Here is an 18519-nt window from a genome sequence, read left to right on the forward strand (position 1 = left end):
AGTGGCAACTCCCTCAGTACACGTCATCTAGTGCCTAGTGTCTCTCTCTATGGACTCCGGGCCGGCTCCCTGTGCCTCAGTTTCTCTCCCTGCCCTCTCTGGCCGCGGTACTGCGTGCCTTCAGGTTCACCGTTTCCCGAGCCTGTCCACACGCCTGCGGCCTCAGGAAGGTTTCCAGTTGCGAACTCCAGGCCGCAGGTGCGTGGAGGCCGCTGCTGGGAACCTGAGCCGGGGGCCAGCCCCCGCCCCGCCCCTGGTGGCCCCGCCCCGCCCCTGGTGGCCACGCCCCAGCCCTCCCACCCCTCGCCTGGAGCAGGCCAGGCTGGCGCGCTCCTTTAAGGCACCCTGCGGGCGAGGAGCGTTTCGCCCCCTCCGACGTCGCTGAGGTAGCGGCTTCACCTTTAAGGCGGCGCAGGGACTGTTGGGAAGGGCGGCGGGATGGAGGCGGTGGGATCTGCTCACGGCAGCGGGTCCGAGTAAAACGGAGAGGGAGCCGGAGCCGGAGCGGGAGCCAGACCCGAGCGGGAGGCGGGCCCGAGCGGGAGGCGCAGGTCGGCGCGGAGGAGCGATTGCGCCGGAGACGGGGCTCTGGGTAGGCCTAGGGGAGGGGTCGTCGCGGGCGCGGCCTGTGCGAAGGCCGGGCCCACCCGCACGGAGGGGGCGCGGTCCTGGGTGGCCCGGAGCCGGAGCTCGGCCTTTTCGGGGGAAATGCCCTCTGGGCGTCGCGCCGGCCTATGGGGAGGGTCGTCGTGGGCGGGGTCTGGGGTGACTAAGGACCCGAGATCTCTGCTCCTGTGCCCAAGAGGAGGGCCTCTGGGGCCCGGAATGCCTGTTAGGGAGGAGGGGGCTGCCGGAGGGGCTGGGGCTGTACCTCCCTGAGGGGCCGGGGTCCCCCGCATGGGAGTGAGACCCCAGGATCCCCGCAGGCCTGTCCCCCGACGCACGCTGCCCTGGCTAAGAGAGTCCTCCGGGGAAGCCCGGAGACTGGGCCGCCTGAGCCGGCCTGAACTGGTGGTCTGGGCCGAATCCGGGTCCAGCCTCACTTGGCCTCACCGCATTGCGTCTCCTGGGCCAAGACGAGCTAGGCGCGCCCCCTGTAGGCCGAGAGCAGGCACGGTGCGTGCTGCTGATGAGGGGACCGGGGCACCCCGGGGACCCAGGCGTCCGGGGACCAGAGGTGTTTACCTAATTCTGGGCGGACCGCGCTGTGGCCCCAGGCCCAGCACCCGCCCCCTCGCCTTCACAGGATCAAGGCCATGGCCACGATGGTGCTTCCGCGAGAGGAGAAGCTGAGCCAGGATGAGATCGTGCTGGGCACCAAGGCGGTCATCCAGGGGCTGGAGACCCTGCGCGGGGAGCATCGTGCCCTTCTCGCTCCCTTGGTGGCTCCCGAAGCCGGCGATGCTGAGCCCGGCTCGCAGGAGCGCTGTGTCCTCCTGCGCCGCTCCCTGGAGGCCATCGAGCTGGGACTGGGGGAAGCCCAGGTAGGGGGTGCTCAGGTGGGAGGCCACAGGAGGGAGGGTTGGGGCCTTCCGGAGGGATTCTGGCAACACAGGAACAGAATGTGAGCAGGGAACCATCTGTCCCCTGGAGCCCCATGGCAGGACCCCAGTAAATATCTGGGAAAAGTGAATGAATGGGCTTCAGAGATGGCCCCGGGGGCCTTGCCCCAGGGAAACCCTGGTCACCCTTTCGCCCCCACGCAGAACCCTCCTCCTAGCTTCTCTGCTGGTAGCAAAGGCTGAGTTGCATAGGAGAACAAAAAGGAAACCCTTGAGGAGTACCTCCCATCCATCCTTTTATTTATTCATTAACGGGTAAGCTATCAAATGCCTACTGTGTGCCAGGCAGGGTGTCGGGTGCCAGGGATGCAAGCCCAAGGAGACGGACGAGCTTCCTACCCTAGCCCATAGAAGCACGGCCAGAAACACACACGCCTCTGTGACACATTGTGATAAGTTCTCCAGAGAAAAGAACAAGATCTTGTAATAGCTTTTTTTTTTAAAGATCTTATTTATTTATTTTTAGAGAGAAAGGAAGGGAGGGAGAAAGGGAAAGAAACATCAATGTATGGTTGCCTCTTATACATCCCCTACTGGGGACCTGGCTTGCAACCCAGGCCTGTGCCCTGACTGGGAATCAAACTGGCGACCTTTGGTTTATAGGCCTGTGCTCAATCCACTGAGCTGTGTGAGCCAGGGCTTGTGGCAGCTGTTCATGGGAAGTCTTAGGTATTGGTCAGGCCTCAAGGTTTATGAGGGAATGGCATTTAAACCAAGACCCGAAGGAAGAAATGCACCAGCCTCCAGAAGAGGGAGGAGGGCGAGAGTTGCTTGTGCAAAGGTCCTGCGGTGGGAAAGACCTTGTCACAGTGGAAGCGATGAGAGAGGACCTATGTGACTAGAGCTTCGTGGGGAAGGAGAGGGGGACAGAAGAGACCTGTGGGGCAGGCAGCGGCCAGACCACGCTCCGCCTCACTAGGGTGGGTTTCATTCTTAGGACACGGGGGAGCCTTTGGAGGGCTTTAAGCAGCCAAGGGACGACACACTGCATGGCTCGGGTTTTAGAAGCTCCCTCAGGCTGAGCTGTGGAGAATGAACTATAGTGGGTCAAGGGTGCAGGCAGGTGGGAGGTAGCTGGGGAGCCACTGCGGGGATTCACATGGGAAGTGGTGGCTTGGGCCGACGGGGTGGCTGTGAGGGTGGACGGAAGGGGGCCAGTTGTAGCTGTTCTGGAGGCAGGTCCAGGGGGACCAGGGGACAGTGTGAGGGAGAGAGAGAGAGAGAGAGAGAGAGAGGAGGGCAGGGCAACTCCCAGGTTTGTGGCTGGAGCAAGTTAAGGGGATGAGAGCCTGCGTGCTCAGGAGTCCTGGTTTGGCCCTCCTGGAGGTCGGGGCTGCCAGAACGATAGGCAGACGCAGACAGGGGTAGGCTTTGGGGGAAGGGGTGTTGGCCCCCTCAGATCTCGGCTGAGACACGGCTGGCTCTGTGAATTCTGAGCAGGTGGTACCATCTTGGTTTCCTTGTCTGTAAAATTGGGATCATGCCATCTGCTGTATATACTTCCAGGTCATTTAGGGAATTTTTTTTTTTAAAGCTAGTAGTTGTGAAAACACTTGGCGTTTAGGTGTTTGCTAGTCCACTGGAAAGCACAAAGTCCCAGACCGCCTGGGCCTCTGGAGGGTGACGTGTTGGTCATTCAGTCCTCGGCCGGTTGGCTGCCAGGTGCAGAGCGGAGCACACAGGCCCCCCCGCCAGTGCAGGCAGGCCCTGGCGCAGATGGGCAGCAGCGTGGCACGGAGGGAGTGGAAGGTGCCCTGCTTTCCTGGGACGGCGGGCACGAGAGAGAAGAATTTCACTGCGGAAATGACCCTGGGCGTGAAGGATGGAGAAAGGGCAGAGCTCGTGCAAGGCCCCGAGGCAGGGAGAGCCTGGGAGCTCGGGAGAGGCGTCACAGAGGTTGGGGACAGGGGGAGGGTTAAGCCTCTGGATTTCCTTGCCTGCCCTGTCGTCCCCCAGACCAGCTGCTGGGAGATGCACCCCTTCCCCCGCTCAGAGCAGCAGAAGGGCAGGGGCTCGCCTGGACCCTCGGCGGAGGTCAGGGTGGGGTCTTGCCGCCATCCGACAGGGTTCCTTGAGAAAGTGATACAGGGGCTGTGGCTGCAGGGGCTCGAGGACAGCCCCAGGAGAGACGAAGGAAGACAAGGGTCAGCTCAGGGGAAGCACCGCGCCCTGACCGGCCCCCTTCACCGTCAGCGCAGTGAGGAGGGAGCTGGCCCATCAGTGCAGGGAACGAGCTGGAGGCCCAGGCAGAGGGACGGACTTCCTTAGAGTCCAGCAGAGCTGGCCAAGGACCCCCCAGGGCTTCTGACCCCAGAAGGAAGGAGTTGGGGATCCCCAAGCCTCCTGGGTTCAGGTCTTGTACTATGGGCTGCCTGGGGCCTTGAGGGAAAACTCCCTGATGAGAAGAGAACTTCAAGTCCCTTGACCCTGCAGCCCCTCACAGGGAGGGCCGGGCCTTGCCCTCCACTGGGCCGCAGCACCCCAGGGGGCCCCGACTGGGGGTGCACGGGCCTCTGACCTGTACCCGGGCTGGCTGCCACAGGTGATCCTGGCGCTTTCGAGCCACCTGGGGGCCGTGGAGTCGGAGAAGCAGAAGCTGCGGGCGCAGGTGCGGCGCCTGGTGCAGGAGAACCAGTGGCTGCGAGAGGAGCTGGCGGGGACGCAGCAGAAGCTGCAGCGCAGTGAGCAGGCCGTGGCCCAGCTCGAGGAGGAGAAGCAGCACTTGCTGTTCATGAGCCAGATCCGAAAGCTGGATGAGGACACCTCCCCCAACGTGAGTCCTACCACGGCCACTGCAGGGCCACCAGACCAGGGTGCCCGGGGGCAGGGAGGGGATAGTGTGATGCACACTTGGCTCCCACCCGGCCGCCGCACCTGGGCTGCCTGGCGCTTCCTTCCCTGATGCTTATCCTGTCTTCCCGCCCAGGAGGAGAAGGGGGACGTCCCCAAAGACTCTCTGGATGACCTGTTCCCCAACGAGGAGGAGCAGAGCCCAGGTGTGGAGGGGCACCTGGGTCTGGGGTGGGGGGGGGCGGGCCTTGGGCCCCAGAGGTCATCAGAAACGGGCCAAGTGGCTGCCACGTTCTTCCCTGCCTCGTTTCTGACCATCACATCCCAGTGTTAGAGCTTCAGTGGCGGGTGTTCCGTTTGCTCCCCCACACACACCCTTCAAGCTCTGTAAGGAGCTGGCTTCACAGTTCAGAGCTTCGGAGCGGTGCCACTGGGCGCTCTGGGACCACTGGCAGAGTTTTTTCCTCGCTGAGCCGCCTCTGCGGGTTAAAGGAGGGCGTGTGTGCGGTGTCAGCGCTCGCCTTGCTGACGGTGCTGGGTGCGAGTGTCGGAGCCTCCCTCCTGCAGCTGTGGAGACTGAGGGCCGGAGGTCAGGTGCTTTGCACTAGGACACAGAGCTTGAATGACTGGCACTGAGACATCACAGCTCTTTCTGGGGGGTGACTAGACCCACTCTAAATACAGAGAAACTGAGGCCAAATCGTAACTTGCCCAGGGCCACATGTCAGGTGAGTTAAAGGCATGGTTGGCATGCGCCAGCCCAGCTTAGGGGACAGGTAGGTACATCTGAGCTCCTGCCCTTGGCCTTGCAGCCCCCAGCCCTGGAGGAGGGGATGTGGCCGCCCAGCACGGAGGCTATGAGATCCCAGCACGGCTCCGCACCCTGCACAACCTGGTGATCCAGTACGCCTCCCAGGGCCGCTACGAGGTGGCCGTGCCACTCTGCAAGCAGGCTCTCGAAGACCTGGAGAAGACGTCAGGTCATGACCACCCCGACGTGGCCACCATGCTGAACATCCTGGCGCTGGTCTACCGGTGAGGTCGCCCTGGCCACAGGCACCCATGGGAGCACCTGCACTCATCCCAGGGGCTCCAGGCCTGGGTCACGAACCCTGGGTGCCTGCCGAGGCCACGACTCGGGCTCCTCTAGGCAGTGGGGCAGCAGAGAGGGGAGCTTGTGCCCAAGGAGGCTGAGCCCCGGGTGCCTGGGCTTGCGTGGGTCTCGGCTAGCAGCGAGAATAAGCCTCAGTCTGGTGGAGGCGCAAGGCTCGGGCACAGCCGGGGCGGGGTGGGGCGTGCGGTGGGCAGCACACAAGGGCTCCTGGGGCACCAGGGCATAGGCTCAGCTCCTCTAGGCGCCGTGGCCTGAGTAGGGTCTTGGGTGAAAGATGAGTCTGCCCAGAACTCGAGGGACTGGAAAAGGTTTCCCTAGCAGAAAGCAGCATGAGCAAAGACCCTGGGGAGTACAGAACGAGGTGCGTTGGACACGAGGCGGTGGCAGTGGTTTCTGGGGGAGTCTGCCTCCTACCCCAGCACTGTATGTCCTGGTGAGTTGTGAGTGAATTACCCGAAGGCCCCCGCCCCCAGCCCCTGGAGGGCAGAGGCTGACCAGGTCCCCCGTGCTCCGGGTCGTAGTCACGCCCACTCAGTACATGCAGGAGGAGTGATCGAGGGATCGCGGACCACTATGGGCAGGGCCTGGGCCGGAGGAAACCCTCTCCGTACTTCTCCTTATCCCCAGGGACCAGAACAAGTACAAGGAGGCTGCCCACCTGCTCAATGATGCCCTGGCCATTCGAGAGAAGACACTGGGCAAGGACCACCCGGCTGTGAGTGACAGTGGGTGGAGGCGGGGGTTGCCGCTGCTCTCTGCAGCTCCCAGGTCAGAGCCTCCATTCTGACCCTGCGCCTTCCCCTCCCCAGGTGGCCGCAACATTAAACAACCTGGCAGTTCTGTATGGCAAGCGGGGCAAGTACAAGGAGGCCGAGCCTCTGTGCAAGCGGGCGCTGGAGATCCGGGAGAAGGTGCGAGCAGGCAGGGCTGGGCGGGCCAGGTGGCTGGGCAGGCAGGGGGCCTAGGCCTGCTCTGAGCCTGGCCGCTGGCTCCCACTCTCATCCCAGGTCCTGGGCAAGTTCCATCCAGACGTGGCCAAGCAGCTGAGCAACCTGGCGCTGCTGTGCCAGAACCAGGGCAAAGCTGAGGAGGTGGAGTACTACTACCGGCGGGCGCTGGAGATCTATGCCACGCGCCTCGGGCCTGACGACCCCAACGTGGCCAAGACCAAGAATAACCTGGTACCCTGGGCCAGGAGGGGCTGGAGGGAGGGAGGCAGGCAGGCAGGAAGGAGGTTGGGAGAAGAAAAGGCGCAGCTGCCTGCGTCCTGTTCACCCTCTGCCCCCTGCCCCTCCAGGCCTCCTGCTACCTGAAGCAGGGCAAGTACCAGGATGCAGAGATCCTGTACAAGGAGATCCTCACCCGTGCTCACGAGAAGGAGTTTGGCTCCGTCAATGGTGAGTCCACGGCTGCCCTGTGCCCCCAGCTCGCCCGGCGCGGGCTTCCTCGGCCATCACCTTCCGAAGCAGCCAGGCAGGCCCTCGTACCTGGGTCTGGCTGGTCCCCAGCACTCGTGTGCACACGTGAGCATGTACACACACCTCCTGGGCCCCGCCTGTGCCATGCACACCCTTTGCATACCCTGCAGTGCCCTTGGCTCAGAGCCTCCCCTTTCTCCTTGGGGCAACTCCCGCCTACTGGGAAGGCCAAGGCCAGATGTCCCCCCTCTGGGGTACTGCCTTCTGGCCCCTGATGTTCAGTCATTTCCTGCTCTGGGATCCTTCGGCCTGGCCCATCATCCAGGCTCAGCGCATGTCTTAGACTGTGGGCCCAAGGTTTCTGAGGGCCTGCTCCCCCACGCCCCTCCAGCGCGAGCCCGTGCCACAGTCATTCTCTGCTCCGGGGGACTGTCAATGATGTTTCGGGTCTGACTTTCGTTCAGTCATTCAACAAAGCCGAACCTTGGTCCTTCCTGGCTACCCGAGACCCCCTCCCCAGGCCTGTCTTATGATCAGCCCAGCCAGGAGAGGCCGATAGGGCAGGCTGGTGACAGCCCCCTTTCGCTCCGCAGGGGACAACAAGCCCATCTGGATGCACGCAGAGGAACGGGAGGACAGCAAGGTAGCTCTGCGGGCAGGGCTGCCGGGGGGCGGGGTGTCCAGGGAGGGAGGGAATGTGCGGAGGGAGGCCCTTCTCTCCCTGCTTGCCCTGACCGTCCTTTCCCCCAGGACAAGCGCCGGGATAGCACGCCCTACGGGGAATACGGCAGCTGGTACAAGGCCTGTAAAGTAGACAGGTGAGGACCGTGGCACAGGGGTGGTGGCAGAGCAGGTAGCAGGGAACCAGTACCCTGGGTCGGGGCCGGGCAGCACGATTCATGCTGCTCACCCCCAGGGCCACGCCTCTTCTCTTTCGGCTTGTTATGCAAGGCCTGGGTCATAGGCCACTTGTCCCAAAATGGCTTTCTGTACTAAGAAACTTCGATTGTGTCATCCTTGGGTCTCCTGGCTTTTAGTCCTGGTGGCAGTATCCCATTAGGGCCCTGGGGCCAGGCCCCCAGCCCTGGGTTAGTTCCCAGACGGGAGGAGAGTGCAGCTGGGCCCAGCACAGAGCTGACACTTTGGGCAGGGGGCTCGAGCTGTTGCTGGGCCAGAGGGTCCTTCAGAGCCCAGTGCAGGTGGACGCCGGGACAGGCCCTGGTGCTTGGGGAACACGGAGTCTGAGGCAGTCTTGCTGTCCTGTCCGCAGTCCCACGGTCAACACCACCCTGCGCAGCTTGGGGGCCCTGTACCGGCGCCAGGGCAAGCTGGAAGCCGCGCACACGCTGGAGGACTGTGCCAGCCGCAGCCGCAAGCAGGTGGGGCGACAGACCTGCGGGCTGGGCAGGGCCCTGCTTGGCCCTGTGTTCTCCCATCAACCTGTCGCTCCACCTATATGTGCCCTCCACTTCCTCAGGGCCTGGACCCCGCAAGCCAGACCAAAGTGGTGGAACTGCTGAAAGACGGCGGTGGTGGGCGGGGAGACCGCCGCGGCAGCCGAGATGTGGCCAGGGGTGCGGGGGCTCGGTCGGAGTCTGACCTGGAGGAGGCAGGGCCCGCAGCCGAGTGGAGCGGAGTGAGTGCCGGGACGGGGGCGGGCCCAGAGGCGTGGGGCCAGTGTGGCACGGAGACAAACCTGTTCACCCCCCAGGACGGCAGCGGCTCCCTGCGGCGCAGCGGCTCCTTTGGGAAGCTCCGAGATGCTCTGAGGCGCAGCAGTGAGATGCTGGTGAAGAAGCTGCAGGGTGGGGGCCCCCAGGAGCCCCCTAACCGCAGGTCAGCCTTTGCCTGATAAGCCCCCCACTCAGGGCGAGCCTCAAGAACCCACTCAACAAACCCCCAACCCCAAATGGGCCTCTGACCCAAGGAGCTCCACCACCCACCCAAGCTGTTCCCTCCCATCAGCCTCCCTCCCCAAACCCTGCCTGACCCCCTTCCCCTTCCCCCCCAAGTTCCACCGTGGGCACCCATGGGCCTTCCTTTCCCCGCAGGATGAAGCGGGCCAGCTCTCTCAACTTCCTCAACAAGAGTGTGGAAGAGCCGGTCCAGGTATGGGTGGGCGGACGCCCAGGCCCGGGGGCTGCAGGCCTACGCGTCCTGTGTCCCTGCCGAGCTTCTCCTCGAGCAACATGTCCTGTCTCTGTCCCAGGCCGACTTTGGGCTGGACACGGGGGAGACAAATTAGGGAAACCCAGGTCCTGCCTGGGTAGACATGCAAGTGGCAGTGCCAACACGGTCACTGTGGAGATGGGCAGGGGGTGAGGCCCCGGGCGCAGGGACTCTGGCCAGTCAGACCCCTTCCCCTGTGGGCCGGGGAATCACAGACTGGCAGCTGCCCGAGGTTGAGCCTCCTGCCCCCTCTGCCCACAGCCTGGAGGCACAGGCCTCTCGGACAGCCGCACCCTCAGCTCCAGCTCCATGGACCTGTCCCGACGAAGCTCCCTGGTGGACTAATACTGACGGGGCAGCGGGCTGCCCGAGCCTCCGCCCGGCACTGCCCCCGCCCCCAGCCCTGCGCATGGGCCTGCTGCTTGCCCCACCTGTCTCTCCCCAGGACCCTTGTCTTTTCTGTTTAATCTCAGGGTAACCTCCTCCCTTGTTGTCCCAGCTTGAGCCATGGAGGCTGGGCCTGCCCCCCGCAGCTCTACCCCTTATTTATTCCTTCATCAGGGCCCCCCGCATCCCAAGTTCAGGGCCAGTGAGAGAGGCTGACTGGGGTCTTCCCGGTGGAGACTCAGTGGCCCACCATCCCCTGACCCCAGAGCCGAGAACACTAAGCACCTGCCATCCCGTCAGCACCCCTGCCCTCCCCCCGGCCGTTGCTTCTGTATATAGAGAAATAAGTTATTGGCCGCGCCCCGACCCTCAGTCCAAGGTACTGCCCGGGCCTCCCTCCACCCGCCCTTCTCTAGTGGTACCGCCCAGGCCTTAATCACCCCCATTCCGCGCGGTGGTATCTCCCAGGCTCCACACACATCTCAGGGGCCTCTCCAAAGGGTTCCCTTGGACTTACAGCACTCCTCCCGGACTCAGAGAGTGCGTCCTGCCCGGTCATCGCCCTGTGCCCCAGGATAGAGAGCCCTCCACTGACCTTCACCGCCGGGCCCTGCCCTGCATCGCATCCCGGCCTTATGCACTGCCCTTCCCGCCCGGCCCCGCCCAGGCACGGCCTGACCCCGCCCCGGGCACGGCCCATCGAGCCATCCAGCCACGCCTTCCCCCACCCCTGCAGCTTCTCGAGGGACAGTGATGTCCCCCTGTGGCAGGAGGGGCTGCCCCTGTTGGGGGGTGAGGCGGTCGCTCTCTATTTTCAAATGTTGCTGTAGAAATAAAGACGGTTTGAATCTGAGCCAGGCTTGTTTCGGGGCTGAGGCCGAGGGTTCCCAGCGTCTCTAGGTTGGGGGTGGGGTCGGGGAAGGCTGCTAATGAGGGGGGAGGGGTCGCTCTCTTCCCGTCCCTCGCAGCGGGAATCCAGATACTGTGCTCTTGTCCTGCAATTGTGCGGGGTCCCCAGGTTAGCCCTGAGGCTCCAGAAACTGCGGTCCTTGATGGAGCTCTGACCCTTATTGAGCTGTCGGACCTTGAGCAAGTTGCCCAAGACTCGATTTTTTCATCTATAAAAGGTGGATGGTGACACTTTCCCCTGGGGCCTGTGACTGAGTTAGGAGCGCCAGCACACAAAGAACCCTAGATAAATGAACTTCTACAGCTCCGGGAGCTAGGAGGGTAGAGATAACCACCTTTGTCAGGCAGAGGTGGAAGGTGTCAATCCCAGTCCTAAATCGAACTTCTAACTCAAGCCCAGGTATGTCTAGAGAACGAACTACAAGCCCCAGGAGGCAATGTGCGGGCTAGGAAGCCCGGGCTTCCCAGTTTCCGCCTGCGCAGCGTGCGCGTGTTTGTGTGTGTGAGAGTGTGGATGTGTCAATGTAAGGAGACTACAAGTTCCGAGAAGCAATGCGGCGAGGCCCCAGTTGCGACTGTTTGCGGCTGCGCGCCGCGGGCGGGGCCACTGGGGCGGAGCGGCCACCATCTTGGAACGGGAGGCGGAGCAGAGCCGACTGGGAGCGACCGAGCGGGCTGCCGCTGCCGCCATGAACCCCGAATAGTGAGTGAGCCCCGCCCGCGCCGTCCGGCGCAGCCTCGATCCCGAGTGCGGGGCTGTACGCTTACCGGGGTTGTCTGGCCTGGGTCAGGACTGCGCGGCGCCCCCACATCCGGGTCCCTCTTCCGCTGACCCCCCCCCCCCACATCCGGGTCCTGCCCCTCCCCCGGGGGCCCCAGGACCCCGGCTCCACACCCCGAGTTCTTACGCTCAGGGCCCCAGAGACTGCGCCCCCGAAAGCACCACTGGCAGGCCGAGGGACTGGCCTTACCAGGCCTTATCGGCCCGGTGACCCCGCAGCCCTGGTTTTTCCGGGCCTCAGTTTCCCCACCTGGTTGAAAGTGGAGATCTGTGGGCTGACGACGGCCGCAGCGTTTTGGAGCTGTCATCAGACGGTTCCTGGTCTCGGTTCAGACCCGGGCCCTTTAGGTCGGGCTGTAAATCTGGAATCCGGTTCTCGGGGCTGGCCCAGGGGCTGCTTGGACGCGGGAGGCCTCAGACGCCGCTCTGGGTAGCTCTCCCGGAGGTCTTCCCCTCCGGGGCTGCTGCTTCGCCCCTTGTCTCCGTCTGGCTGCCCTGCCGCTCCGCTCCCTGCGGCCGTCCCTTCCCGACCTCTCCTCACCTTTGCGCAGGCCCCAGCGCCACCGTCACACCCCTTCCTTTGGCTGTCACACTGCTGGTGGAGTTTAGATGGATGTGGCATTTGCGCCCCCCCCCCCCCCAGTGGGATTCTCTTTTTCTCAAACTCTCCTTCTCAGTCACTCCCCCTGCGGGTAGGTGGCCCACAGTTCTGCCCCAGACTTCTCATTGACAGTTTTCCCCCGCTGTCAGTTACCCCCTTCCTCCTCCGCCACTTCCCTTTTCTCCTCTGCATCCAGGCCTCATATTTCCTTGGGGAAGCGGGAGGCTCTGAGCGGGAGCGTAAGGGGATTGAGAGGGGAACTGACAGAGACTTTGGAGTCTGAACCTGGTCTCCAGTCTGAAGGTACTTAGCACAGGACCAGGCACAAGTAGGAACTCACTGCAGTTTAACCGCCGTCTGTTATGGTTGCCACCTCTCCTTAGACGCTTCACCCCGAGCTCTTCACAGCTCTTTACATAGATATTCACTGAATAACGTTGAGGCCTAGGCCGGGCCCTGGCTCCCACTGCTGGGGCCTCCCCTGCCACGCCACTGCCCCGCAGGGCAGTGGAGGGGGCTCCCTGAATAGCCCCTACTGGACTGCAGGCCAGAGGGTCTGCCCAGAGTCAGGCTAGGACACCCAGCTCTGTCACCTGACTTTCTGTGATCCTCTGCAAATCTCGTCCTTCCCGTGCCTCAGTTTCCTTTCTGTCAAGTGGGAATTCATACTCAGGCCTCGGGGCCAACTCTGTTGTGGGGGGTGGTCAGCTCTCCCCACCCCACAGGACTTGTGGGAGGATCTTGTGAGCACTTCCGTGCTCTAAAGCGGTGCCTGAGCGTGGGAGGTTGCTGTGGCTGAGACTTCAGGATGGTGGCAGGTGGGCTTCCTCCCTTGCCTCACACCTTTTCACTCTTTCTCTCTAGTGACTACCTGTTTAAGCTGCTTTTGATCGGTGACTCGGGCGTGGGCAAGTCGTGCCTGCTCCTGCGGTTTGCTGTGAGTAAGAAGGCTCCCCTGCGCGCATCTGGGTTTCTGGCTGGTGGCTGGAGGGGACGGGGCAGCCCAGAGCACAGAAGTTGCAAGACCTGGGGGGCTGAGGATGAAGTTGCAGGACCGGCCAGCCACGCAGCGGACGGAACAGGGGCGCTGGCGGGCAGACTGGCTGCAGTTAGGAGCTGTGCTGGGGCAGGAAACGAGAGGGAGGGTTTCCAGTTGGGCCTCCAGCGGTTCATCAGGCCGTGTCTCTGGCCCCTGCACCTTCCAGGATGACACATACACAGAGAGCTACATCAGCACCATCGGGGTGGACTTCAAGATCCGAACCATTGAGCTGGATGGCAAGACCATCAAACTTCAGATCGTGAGTGCCGGCCTTCCCAAAGTCCCTGGCCCAGAGGCACCCGCCACGGAAGGGGAGGGGCTCTGGGCATGGAGCCCAGGGCTCACCTGCCCTCCCCTCGCACTGTCTCGTAGTGGGACACAGCTGGTCAGGAGCGGTTCCGGACCATCACATCCAGCTACTACCGGGGGGCTCACGGCATCATTGTGGTGTACGATGTCACCGACCAGGTACTCGGCTCACCTTCCCCAGCTTTGCCTTCTCGGCCTCAGGTCCTTGGCTCGGGCTGCTTTTTGCCCTCCCCACCCTCTCTCCCTGATGTGGCCCGGGGAGGAGACTGGACGTGGACCCTCGTCACCAAGAGGGGAACAGCGTGGGCACAGATCCTCCCTGCTGCGGGGTCTTGGTAGAGCCAGGCCTCGCCCCTCCCCGCCCCGCCACACTTGCCTCCTTATTGTAGACCCTCCGGCACCCGTGTTCCGGGGGAGTTTGGTTGGGTGGGTGCTGCGCTGGGTCCGGGGCCTCCCGTGTGAAGACACCGGAGAAGCGGTGGGAGAGCCTCAGGCAGGGAAGCGAGGGGCCCCGCTGTGGGCCTGGGCCGAGCAGGGGTCTGGGAGCCCTGCGTCCGGGCGGCGGCTTGTCGTGTGCCTGTGGCAGCAGTCGTGATGCTGCCAACCAGAAATAGCCCCAGCACACCTTGGGGCTGGCAGGGCCTGCCATGGTCTTTTGGTGTCTGTGACACTTGTGCCCCCGTGTCACAGGTGAGGCGGGTCAGAGCGGAAGGAGACTAGCTCGGAGCCCTGCAGCTGGGCACGTGACAGAGGCAGACGCCTCGGTCTGGGGACGCTGCCTGCCTCGTTCTTTCTGCCGAACCCGGCCGTTCGGTGGGGCCAGGCTCTGGGGACGTGGAGGTTCCCAGGTTGGCGCCAGGGCCCTGCTCCGGGGCACGGCAGGCTCTTCCCTCACTAGGGACTTGCCACACCTCCTGGACAACAGGCCGAGGGTGAACTGTGCCGCACATAGACAAAGGTCACCAAGGACCTCTGACTGCCAAGTCCTGTGACCTCGTTTCAGTTCTCACCCAGGTCGACCTCTCGTGGCTCTGACTCCACGCTCTTTCCTCTCCTTGGAGAGTGCACTGCTTCCAGCCTCCCCGCTCGTGCTGCTGCATCGGTGCCCTTCCCAGGGGCCTCTCACCGGCTCGTCCTGTCCTGCGCTGGTCCCGCAGCCCCGCGTCGTGTGCCATGTGCGTCCCGCCCCTGCCCCCGTCTTCCTCCCGGCTCTCCCTGCACAGCTTCGGCCACGTGCGGTTCGGCCTCTGCCTTACGTTCTGCGATTCCTGCATCGCAGCAGCTATCACGGTAGATCTCCTCCGTGCCCTACATTCCACCGGCACTCGGTGTCGGCGTAATTCCGATCTTCCCAGTGCCACCCAGTGGACTGAGTGGTGGGGTCCCCGTTTCCCTGGTGAGGAAACGCGCCTGGAGAGCTGTGAAGTAACTTGCCCACGGTCTCACAGCAGGACCACCAGAGTCGTGCTTGGACTCGGGGCGCTGTGCTTCCAAGGGCGCCCTCTTCTGCTCTCAGCCTCTCCTGAGCCCCGTGCCGTCTACAGGGTGCTGCATGCCCAGCACCGGCCTCGCCTGTCTCCTTGCACTAGCCCCCGAGTCTCTGTTAGGCTGACCGAACACTCTGCCCCTAGCCTTCCCGTCAGCCCCAGGCCACCTCTGTTCGCCCCATGCCCCCATCATCTCTCTCTATCTGCCTCCTTGTAATAACAGCAGTGACGGGTACAATAGTGGCTCCTTCTCACTGAGCACTTGTTAGAGACGGGCTTGCATTCATAATTGCGTGCTCGCCACAGCCCGCCCGGGAGGTGCTGCCGTAAGCGAGCAGGGGACCTGAGGCTCAGGCCGGTGCCGCGTCTGGGCTTGCACCGGCGACGGCAGAGCAGGGCTCTGCCCGCGGTGGCCTTCCCCGGCTCCGAGCGCGGCTCCCATTCTCTGGAGCACTCCAGCCACCTCCCGGTTGGGCTCCGTTCTCTTGCTGCTCTGATCTGGGCTCTACACTTCTTTTTCTAGTTTTTCAATCCTCACCCAAAGACATGCTTACTGATTTTAGAGACAGGGGAAGGGAGGGAGAGAGGGAGAGAAAAATGGACGGGATCGGCTGCTTCTTGCATGTGCCCTGAGGGACAGAACCTGCAACCCGGGCGTGCGCCCTGACTGGGAACTGAACCCGAGACCTTTCGGGTTACGGGACAGTGCTCCAACGGGCCGAGCCACACCGGCCAGGGCTGGCCTCCGCACTCTGGCCGGGACTGTCTAGGATCCCTAGAAAGCAGGCATGCTCCCACACTCCCTTCCTAAGGAAACCTCCCTTGGCACCTGGCTGCCGCAGGCATCTGGGCCGAGCCTCTCCATGCACTGGCCTGCCTCCTCACCCTCATGCTCCCGGCTCAGAGCCCGAGTCCCCGCAGCCCTCAGCCCCTCCCAGCTCACTCTGGGACCTGGAGTGTGTCGGCTCCCCACCTTTCCTCCTGCCCCACCCCATCACTGGCTTTCATGCAAGGCCGGTCCGTCCCTGCAGGCGTAGGTCAGCTGTGCCTCCTCGGGCAGAGGTGGTCCTGGAGCCCTGCAGCTGCCGCCTCTGTCCCTGCAGCCCCCATCTCCCTGTCCTGCCACTGTGCGTGTCCCAGGCTCGCCCTGCCATTCCCACTGCTTTAGAGGAGGGCCCAGGTACCACTCTCCCCTTGGTCCCCAGCGCCCAGCGTAGGGCGCAGCCTGGGGCACGGCAGCATCTGTGAGTTTGAACGCTGCTGATGTCAGTCATCGGGCCTCTGGCTCCTGAGAAGGGAAAGCAGCTGTAGCCCCAGCACAGCCCTGCAAGTTCTGTCCTTGGTCCGCGTGCCGGGGCGGGGCACGGCGGGCTGCCGGGAGAGCCGGGTGAGCAGGCTGTCGGCGCCGGGAGCGGGACGAATGTTAGGCTCTGCTCCCGGGACTGCCGTCTCCCTCGTAGGCCGGGGTCTCCGCTGCCCCCGGGCTCCAAGACTTCACACCTACAGGGACTCCGAGGCCCCTGTGGGAACTTGGTGATTCTTGCTCACTCGTTACTCTCTGTTTCTCTTCGTCCCTCTGGCTTGTCTCTGATGTCATTTGCCCCTCACATGTGGTTAACCCATTTCTGTGTCTCAGGGAGAGGTGCGCAGCTGCCGGCCCTCAGGCCTAGGCGGTTTGGGTGTCGGGGCTGCTGGCAGACAGCGGGGCTGGCCTTTTGGGAGGGAGGAGAGCCGAGCCTGGAGGGAGAGCTTCCTCTGGGCCCCTGAGCCCAGGGCAGTGCCTTCCCTTCACGGCCCCATTCTCCAAGCCTCGCGTGGGCGCGGGAGCTGGGTGCAAAGTGACTTGTGCCGCCGGCCCCTCTAGGAGTCCTATGCCAACGTGAAGCAGTGGCTGCAGGAGATCGACCGCTACGCCAGCGAGAACGTCAATAAGCTCCTGGTGGGCAACAAGAGCGACCTCACCACCAAGAAAGTGGTGGACAACACCACGGCCAAGGTGAGCGGGCGGGGCCGGACCCCGGGGGTGGGGGGGCGGTGCTGGGGCTGACAGCCTCTCACCCCGCCGCCCTCCTCTCCTGTCCCCTCGCCAGGAGTTTGCAGACTCTCTGGGCATCCCCTTCCTGGAGACGAGTGCCAAGAATGCCACCAACGTGGAGCAGGCGTTCATGACCATGGCTGCTGAAATCAAGAAGCGGATGGGGCCTGGGGCCGCCTCGGGGGGTGAGCGGCCCAACCTCAAGATCGACAGCACCCCTGTGAAGCAAACCGGTGGCGGCTGTTGCTAGGAGGGGCACGTGGGGCGGGACAGGAGGGGGCACCTTCTCCAGATGATGCCCCTGGAGGGGACCGGAAGTGCCCCCTCTCCTGGGGCATTTGAGTCTGTGGCTTTGGGGTGTCCTGGGCTCCCCATCTCCCTCTGGCCCGTCTGCCCGCCATCCTGAGCCTCGGTTCTGGCAGGGCCCCAAGGGAGGACACCGGGACCTGGGGCGGGGGCGGGCGCAGGGGCTTGCTCTGCTGCCACCTCTGGGTGACTTTAAAAGATGCCCCACCGCCCGCCCGCCTTTCTCTGGGATGAGGGCTCCTCTGTCCGTCTGTCCCCCTCTGCCCCCATGTATGCTGCAGCGGGTTTCTCTCTCTCTCCTTCTTCCTTCTCTCCCCCACCCACCCCTTCCTCAAGAGCTGAGGGCCTCCCTCGCCTCTACTGCCTCTGGCTGGAGTCAGCACCCAGGGCCAGGAAGGGGGCCAGGGGATCCAGCACCTGGGATCCAGGGCCCTGGGCCAGACCTCAGGACAGGATGGGGGCTGCAAGAGGCCTGCAGCCCACCCTTCCCCCCGCCCTGCCTCTGCTCCCACCCCTCCCACACTCACAGCTCCAGCCGTCCAGCTGCGGTGGGGTCTGAGCACACCTCGGGCAGGTGGGCGGGCAGCCGAGCTGGGCCTGTGTCTTGTGCCCAGGGGGAGCCCGCTCCTGCCGCCCCTGCCCAGGCCCATGTGCCGCCTGCCCACCGTGCCCCTTTGTCCCGAAGGCAGGCGGAGGTGGAAGGCACACTGTGCCAGGGGCCAGGCACCAGCCTTAACCCTCACGCTGCCAGCACCTCCCTTCCGCCGCGGCGGCACATCTGGCTTACTGCCCCCTTCCCTGGGGCCCGCGAGGGCAGACCCTCAGCCCCTGGGCTACCGCTCCCCTGGGGAGTGTGGAGCAGCCCAGGGTCGGGGGCCTCTCTGCCAGCCCCTCCCGCCCAGGACCCTCGCCCCCGGCCCTCTGGCACAGCTTCTTCCTGCAAAAAAAACCTTTGGTCTCTGTATGAGAAGCCATGTCCCTTGTGCTGTCTCTCACCTGTCCCTCCTGTCCCCTGCCTTCCAGCTTGTATTTAAGTCCCTGGGTTGCCCTTTGGGGTGCCCCACCCACTCCCAGGTTCCCCTATGGTGTCATGTCAGGCATTTTGCAAGGAAAAGCCACTTGGGGAAAAAACAGAAAGGACAAAAAAAATAAATTTCCACTGGCCCCCGGGTGAGCCGCGGGTTTTTGCAAGGATGTGGCGGCTGGTTGCGGTCTGTGGTGGGAGCCTCGTGGGGCGGGGCTTGGGACTGGGGCCCTGGGGGTCTGCGGGCTGCGCGGGGTCTTCGCGTGGGCTGTGTCCAGAAGTTGGCTGTCAGAAGCCCTTGACCCACTTCCCGAAGCCAGGAGAGCTGCCTGCGTGTGCTTTTGTGGTCCGTCCCCACGGGCCCCAGCGTGGTTCCGGCGGGGAAGGATGCAGGCAGGCGGGCCTTTGAGAGTACCTGGTCAACCCGGGCACACCGGATGCAAAGTTGGGGAGCAGCAGGGACCCCAGACACTGCCCCATTGGGCCTGGCCCACGAGCCCTCCAGCCCTCTGGTTCAACCCCCTCCCAGAGTCACTGGGTTCAGGCCAGCTGTTTTTGCCCCTTTGGACAGTGACAAATGTTTCG

General features: G+C 63.8%; 2 protein-coding genes across 9 annotated transcripts; both read left to right on the forward strand.

Annotated features, from left to right (window-relative positions):
• Positions 1-303: 303 nt before the first annotated feature.
• KLC2 (kinesin light chain 2) lies at positions 304-10293 on the forward strand. 8 transcript variants are annotated; one of them, XM_028517384.2, is made up of 16 exons: positions 304-386; positions 1247-1484; positions 4105-4335; positions 4489-4558; positions 5165-5387; positions 6094-6181; positions 6276-6377; positions 6474-6647; positions 6764-6863; positions 7478-7527; positions 7635-7702; positions 8155-8263; positions 8362-8520; positions 8596-8720; positions 8936-8993; positions 9315-10293. In XM_028517384.2, the coding sequence occupies exons 2-16, from the start codon at positions 1257-1259 to the stop codon at positions 9396-9398; spliced, it is 1869 nt and encodes a 622-aa protein (XP_028373185.1). In that variant the 5' UTR covers positions 304-386; positions 1247-1256; the 3' UTR covers positions 9399-10293. The 8 variants fall into 8 exon arrangements, with proteins under 8 accessions (XP_028373185.1, XP_028373183.1, XP_028373184.1 ...); XM_028517382.1 differs by having other exon boundaries at positions 305-386; positions 1218-1484; XM_028517383.1 differs by having other exon boundaries at positions 316-592.
• A 608-nt stretch (positions 10294-10901) lies between these two features.
• RAB1B (RAB1B, member RAS oncogene family) lies at positions 10902-18104 on the forward strand. The gene is made up of 6 exons (XM_028517388.2): positions 10902-11052; positions 12596-12668; positions 12937-13032; positions 13146-13241; positions 16434-16565; positions 16660-18104. Exons 1-6 carry the CDS (start codon positions 11039-11041, stop codon positions 16852-16854), a joined length of 606 nt encoding a protein of 201 aa, XP_028373189.1. The 5' UTR covers positions 10902-11038; the 3' UTR covers positions 16855-18104.
• Positions 18105-18519: the final 415 nt, after the last annotated feature.

The sequence above is a fragment of the Phyllostomus discolor genome, chromosome 6 (genome assembly GCF_004126475.2).
Source record: "Phyllostomus discolor isolate MPI-MPIP mPhyDis1 chromosome 6, mPhyDis1.pri.v3, whole genome shotgun sequence".
NCBI lineage: Eukaryota > Metazoa > Chordata > Mammalia > Chiroptera > Phyllostomidae > Phyllostomus > Phyllostomus discolor.